Raw genomic sequence first — 7,286 nt, 5'->3', positions numbered from 1 at the left:
CTTAGTTAGTTAATTGGCGAGGATTTTGAATGGTAGGTTGTTTGGTGCATAAAGATAGTGGTTTATTTATCTAGTGATGTCATTTTTTATGACTTATTTAAAGAGGATTTGCTAAGGATGGTCGAGGCCACAAGGATTTCTGGAAATATAAACAGTGCCATCACTGCTACATTTATTGCTCTGATTTCAAAAAAAGATCGATCCGAGTCTTTCAATGACTTCAGGCCGATTGCTTTATGTAATATCCTCTTTAAAATCATCTCCAAGATCATTGCGGAAAGGATGAAGACGGTGTTAAGTTTATTTATTACAAATCATCAACATGCCTTTCTCAAGGACAGAAATATTCTGGATGCAGTGGCCATGACCCAGGAATGTCTTTTCTCGATCTTAACAAAAAACATCGACGCTGCCATTCTGAAGATTGATCTGACCAAAGCATATGACTGCGTCGACTGGGGTTTTCTCCGAATTCTGTTGGCAAAGATTGGTCTCAGAACACAATGCATAAATTGGATTATGGCATGCATTGAAAATGTCAAATACGCTGTTATTGTCAACGGGATTCCAACTAACTTTTTCAAAGCTGAAAGAGGCCTCCGGCAAGGTTGCCCATTATCGCCACTATTATTCATTCTCGTGATGGACACTCTCAACAATTAGATAAGGAAAGTGGTGTCGGATCAGAGGTGCAGGCCGGTAAGGATTTGCAAGGATATATCTTTATCACACAACTTATTTGTCGATGACATGCTCATCTTTGCCATGTTGTGTAGAGCGTCCTGGGATTGTTTACATGAAATTCTCATTAAATTCCAATCGGCATCGGGTTTGGTGATAAATAAGGTTAAATCTATGTTGTATCATAATGATTCTGAAAATGACATTGTTTTATGGATTGCCGATTTATTTGGCATTCCACAGTCATCTATTAGGGGCGGATTCAAATATTTGGGCTTCTCTCTGAAGGCCAAAGGATATGGTACTCAGGATTGGTTCTGGCTAATTGACAGATTCTTCAAAAAAATCTCTGTTTGGGAAGCGAGATTTCTATCTCTTGCCGGAAGACTCATTCTGGTTCAGTCAGTTTTATCACAATTATCAGTCTATTGGTCCCATTTGTTTCATCTCCCGGCTTCCATTATCAAAAAGATGTGCTCCATCGCGGGTAACTTTTTATGGGGAGGAAAATCTTTCCAGTCAAAGATAAATCTGGTTAAAATGGAAATCATTTCGAGGCCGAAGAATATCGGAGGCTGGGGTCTTCTTAACATGAAAATTTTTGGAAAGGCTTTACTGTGCAAATCGCTCTATAGGGGCATTTTTGGGTCTGGTCCATGGAGCAAGATTATTCAAAATCGATATCTGAAAGGACGCAGCCTGGAGTTCTGGTATCAGAGATCTTCTTTTGGTATAAAAACGGGTTCTGCTATATGGAATAGCTTCAGGAAAATTCTACCTTTCTTCATTCAGAATCTTCGATGGAGGTTGTACTCGGGATCCTGCATTTACATTGGCATCGACCCGATTGTCAATGGTCTGGAGCTCATGATCCCAAGATGCCTTATACTCTTTCTCCAAACAAAAGGTATATTTACTTGGGAAAAGTTGATTAAACAATGGACATCCTCATCTCCTGTTTGGATTGGCGAGGAGGATTTATCGATCCCTCCACACTTGAGCACGATATGGGCCTCGGTGATCCAGAATTTAACAAGCAAAGGCATCCAGCGAATGGGCAACAAAGACAAATTGGTATGGTCTATTTCGAAATCAACTCAGCCGGTAAGGGTAAAGGACATTTACTCTGCAATGATAGATGGCCTTCCTGATGACACAGCATCAAAGTTTCTGATGCCACTGTGGAAAGTGACTTGCCTGCTCAAATGTATTCTTTTTTCATGGCTGGTTTTCTCCAACAGGAACCTCTCCTGGGAGGTTCTTCAAAAGAAGGGATGGAACGGGCCGGGTCGATGTTCCATGTGTCTCTCGGATCATGAGACCAATGTTCACATGTTTTTTCAATGTGCTCAGACATTGCAAATCTGGTATGAATTGTCTATATCCTTTTGTTTCCCTTACCGCGTTTTTGCTTCTGTACAGGAGGGCTACAGGTGGTGGAGTGAGCAATGCATATCTCTTCGTTCCATGTTTGTTTCGGTCATCTGGCTTATATGGAAGTGGAGAAATAAATGTATTTTTCAAGATCTCAGAATTCCACTTGCTTCTATCTTGCTGCGAATAATAGAATCATCTATCCCTCCTGATGTGTAGGGATCTCTTCTTCTTCTGTTTCTTGGATGTGGTCATTGGTGCCGCGCAGCCTTGAATGGATCTTTATGCTTATGGTGCTCTCGCTCTATCTGGAGCTTAGGGTTTCAGATGGTCTTATTTTGGTTTTATTTTGCCTCTTTCTGGCTCGAGACTAATCTCTCCATCTATCTGTACATCTATAAATTCTGTACATTTTTCTCTTTCATGGTTTATTCTGTTCTGCCGTGGGTCTCCAAGCAATATGGAATTTTTGGTTTGTTGTATACAATGTCCATTATATTTCCTTAATATAATCTATATGGTTTTTTTCTTCTGAAAAAAAAAAAAAAATATTATGAACTAATATAATGGTTTGTCAATAACTCATGTCCAAAAAACTATTACTCATTTCATATATCATTCTTTTTAATTAATCAATCTAATTAAAAAACAATAAAAACATAACTAAGTTAAAGATTGATCTATATAAATTCTTATAAATATTATAAAATATTAAATAGAATTTTAATTTTTATTATTTACCTAATAATTATTAATAATTAAATTAAAATTATAAAAATTCTATTCCAAAAATTAACATAATTGATAATTAAATTAAAATTCTAAAAATTTTATTCCAAAAATTAACATAATAATAAAATTAATTATTTAACATTTTTCATATCTAACTATAAAATTTTAAAATCTATAATAAACGTACACTGTAATTCTGAAATCTATATTTCAAAACTAACCAGAACCGTCACATCAACCTAATCCATTCACACAATGTCGTTGTTCGCTGGAAATGACCCCTTTATTCAAAGGAAGATGAGTTATTATTGGTTAGCGTATACCACACCTACACCACGGATATGATTAACATCATGTGGTTACAAAATATTTATATTTCGTGATTGGATAGAATATTTTTTTGTTAATCTATATTTGATTTATGTAATGATTATGGTAACTACCTTTCTCTCCATTCATGCATATGAAACATTAGACCAACTACCTTACCTTTAAGAAGAAAAGTAATAAAATAATGAAACTTACACATTTCAAAATAGTATAAATTTTCACATGTGCAAGATAAAGCCTTTGTTAAAACAATTAAATCTTAATTCAAAAAAATCAAATTTACACCGTTCAAAACCATATAAATTTTCATTCGTGCAAGAAAAATGATTGTTAAAACATCAAAATATTAATTCACAGTTTCAATTAGGGTTATAAATATTAAAGTTCTAAATTTAAAATAAAATGCAATATTTTTTTATTAAAAAAAATTAAATTATTTATTAAAATAATTAAAATATTATATTTGATATAAGATTTTTGTGATTCATAATTATTTTTGTAATAGTTTTTGGACAAATCATATAAATAATGATTAATGGTCAATTTTACTAATAAAATTTATTTTCAAAATAATCAAAATATAATTATTTTATATTAATGTTAATTAATTTTTAAAACTTTTTATTCATTGTCTTTTTAGATGATGATTATGATAATATTAAATATTATATTAAATAATTTAATATGTTTTTTTTTTAAATCTACTAATGAAGTTCATCTTCATGATAATCAAATATTAATTATTTTATATTAATGTCAATTAATTTTTTAAACTTTTTATCCATTATATTTTTAGACGATGGTTATGATAATATTAAATATTATATTAAATAATTTAATATGTTTTTTTTAATAAAGAAAATCTACTATGCCAGTCTACTTCTATAGGGACTTGAGCCCAAGTGGATGGGATGGCAAACCACCATTCCAACCACTTTAGCTAAGCACCCATTGACTTTAATTTTTTTATCTTACATAATATATCATTTTTGTCCCAAGAAAAACTTTACAATCTAGAATACGCCCAGATATATAGATATAATGTAAGAAAGTATATATGTAAACATTATTTATCATCTTTCTATGTAAGTTAAAATTATAATACTTTATAATTTACAAATATTTTACCACTAATTTAATTTAGCATACATAACCTTTATTATAATATATAATTTATAACTATAAGTTAGAATGAATCTTTGGACAAATGTAAGCTTATTTATAATTCATTTTAATTTTAATTTTTTTTAAGATAGGTTCTCTTTTGCATTACTATTAATAAGTTGTAATTTTAATTGATTTTTCTTGAAAAGCTTTTCATTAAATCATTTATTTGAAAATTAAATAAATATTTAGTTTGTATTTATTGAAAACAAATTATATATAAGGAGAATAAATTATTACAATTAGAATTTTATTTATATAAAGAAAATGAGAGTACATTTCACATTATTTTTATAGTATTATTAAATAAATTTATTATATAAAATGGAGAAAATTGAGTAATATATTTAAATAAGAATTGATATAAAGATTTGATTTCGTCATATTTATCCTTTATGGTATAATTGTGAAATTGAGATGTCTTATCACTTAAATAACATGTAAATATTTAACTTTATCAAATAGACATGATTTAAAAATGGTAAGTTTATTTTTCAATTTATTCAAAGAGTTGAAATAAATATTACAGAAACACATGTGTTTCCAATATACAATTGAAATATTACTACTTCACTAACTTCCAAAAATTATAAAAAATATAATTTTGCATAAAAAAATATTTTTAATATGAAAAACTTAGTTCTCTCCCTGTACATCATGCTTATATATATATATATATATATATATATATATATATATATATATATATATAGATATATATATATATAGTTCCACATTTTAGATTAAGTTATGCCAAGTGAACACACACATACCTATTAAGTTTTGTGAAAATTTACAAGGACATATATTGCATTTAATGGAAAATTGAGAGATTAAATGACTGTCACATCCTTGTTCACAATACACATAAAAAAAATTTCCAATGTACAACTTATATAAGGAATCTACTAGACAACATGATTTATTCACTACACATGACCACATGTCTGACTACATAACGTATAGAACCATACTTTATGCCATGTTTTGAACAGCTAGCTGGCCTAATGTCTTGTCATCGCTATAACCTTGTGTACGTATGTTATGTTATATTGTTTTATGCTGTCATATGGTTTAAGACAAGCATTTGACTATGGTGGCTCCCAGCCGTTAGTCTACTCTAATCTGCAATAAGTATTAATGCGGCGCGGGGTTTGGTGGTCCGACCGCAGCCCATGCAGGTGCCAACTCACCCATCGCCTTAATACCTTCAATCCACACCACGGCAGGTGGCATGGCTTGTCCCTTCGGCCATGTGACACCTCGATCACAGTTTTCTCGGCATTCCCGCTTTGCTTTCCCGCCTTGCATGGACGGTCACGATTGCTCTCTTGGATCGAAGGGTTGGAATGTTTTCAAGGGTTTAAGTCATCACATAAACTCATTTGGGCCGGCTCAGGGTTTATTTGTTCCTTTGGTTCTTCCAGCTCCGCTTCTGTGTTTATTCTCTGGTTTGATACCACCGACGTTTTGTTGGTAACCTGCTACTGCTCTGAAGGCTGTGAGGTGCACATCAATACGCCCTTACAGGTATTGACCCTTAACTCTTGAATCTACAGAAAGCGTTACAGTTCGCTGTTAAATGTCATGAATCTTATGGGTTTGTTTCTGTTTTGTTGACAGGGCGTGCAGCTGGGTTATTCAACCCCCTCTGCCGGTGCCAAGGTGGCTAAGTTCGAAGGTTTACCCCTTATCGGCGGCCACGGTAAGTCATCAACTCTTAATTGCCCTGCTCTGCATACGAGAGCTCGGAGTTCATGATTTTGAGCGGATTATATTATGGTTTGGTGCAGACCGCTGTTCGAACGAGGGTTTCCTTGCTTCGATGCCGAGGTATTTCTCCACAGAGAACCCTCATGGTTGCATTCAATATTTCTTGTTGTCTGGTTGAGTTCTGGGACCCGCCCTGTTAAATTATCATCCACGGCGGAGTTTTCTGAGTGCTACAGCATGCATTTACGGTTTCATTTTGTTTATATTACTGCCCTTGCGACATGCTTGGACCTTGGTTTGGTATTTCTAATATAACTTATAAGGCATCGGGTCTGGCCGTAATGCACAGACCTGGACTACCGGATTCAGGTTCTGCTCGAGGTTTTCCGTTATTAATGTATGCACAGTTATTACCCCTTCACGATTTCACCACCCGGGTGTTATGTTTTTGTAATTTATATACGGAACTGTTACTCTGTCTATGTTTCCAGGGCAACTAATGCTTTGCGTATTCTATGAATGTTCTCTGCGTATTTAACAGTTCTCAGAACAGTGTATGGTAGTTTGTTTTGTTACCATTGGTTTCGCTCGTCTTAACGACGGCAGGCTCATGGATTTGCTCAGGTTATGCTTACTGTTTCGAGTCATCCGTCTGGCATTTTCTATGCAATTCTCGTCTTGCTAAACTCATACAGGATGCCCTCGGTTAAATAGAATAACCATATCATGCATCTTCTTTCTTTATACAATGCCGTAAATATATATATATATATATATATATATATATATATATATATATATATATATATATATATATATATATATATATATATATATATATGTCAAGAGTTGTTTCCCTTTTAAGTAACATGTACAGGGTTCCTGTAAAGAGGTTTCGATTTCCTTTACTGCTCTTTAACGCACTGTTTTCTTTACTTAATGTATCATCGAACATTTGCAGTTTAATAACACTGATGTACAGGAATGAAATGTGGTTCTTGTTCTATGTTTACACAGTTTTACAATAATTTCCCTTATCTGGAATAACTTGTTTGTTTCTTTACATGACAGCAGTCATTATTATGCTAGCTGTGAGTTTATTTTCCTTCCGTCGACGAGTTAAAATCTGACCACAGTCGGCGCTCTTTACTCAGACTCAGAGCGTTCCAAACTCTTTCTGTCGACACATTAAAATAATTGCTTGTTTATATTCAAGAGTTCTGCACTGTTTATTCCATTATTCGCTGTTTTGTTATCTGGTTATTCCATTATTCGTTGTTCCGATGTTAACA

At 33.0% G+C, this 7,286-nt stretch overlaps 1 protein-coding gene across 1 annotated transcript; it reads left to right on the top strand.

Moving 5' to 3' along the window:
• The first annotated feature begins 750 nt into the window (after nt 1-750).
• LOC149217426 (uncharacterized) lies at nt 751-6,679 on the top strand. The gene is made up of 6 exons (XM_089390206.1): nt 751-2,048; nt 5,709-5,811; nt 5,905-5,986; nt 6,075-6,114; nt 6,344-6,431; nt 6,536-6,679. Exons 1-6 carry the CDS (start codon nt 751-753, stop codon nt 6,677-6,679), a joined length of 1,755 nt encoding a protein of 584 aa, XP_089246332.1.
• The last annotated feature ends 607 nt before the right edge of the window (nt 6,680-7,286 follow it).

Source organism: Pinus tabuliformis, chromosome 1_1 (genome assembly GCF_031772625.1).
Source record: "Pinus tabuliformis cultivar Carrire ecotype Pingquan chromosome 1_1, CPIR1, whole genome shotgun sequence".
Classification (NCBI taxonomy): domain Eukaryota; kingdom Viridiplantae; phylum Streptophyta; class Pinopsida; order Pinales; family Pinaceae; genus Pinus; species Pinus tabuliformis.
This window is presented reverse-complemented; position numbering and strand designations above follow the sequence as displayed.

What these genes read in the sequence shown, in the direction of transcription:
- LOC149217426 (XM_089390206.1), top strand. Translation starts at nt 751, where the DNA reads ATGCTCATCTTTGCCATGTTGTGTAGAGCGTCCTGGGATTGTTTACAT. An exon ending in ACATCAATACGCCCTTACAG is followed by an intron (nt 5,812 to 5,904) that starts GTATTGACCCTT and finishes TTTTGTTGACAG; the next exon opens with GGCGTGCAGCTGGGTTATTC. An exon ending in TTCACGATTTCACCACCCGG is followed by an intron (nt 6,432 to 6,535) that starts GTGTTATGTTTT and finishes CGTATTTAACAG; the next exon opens with TTCTCAGAACAGTGTATGGT.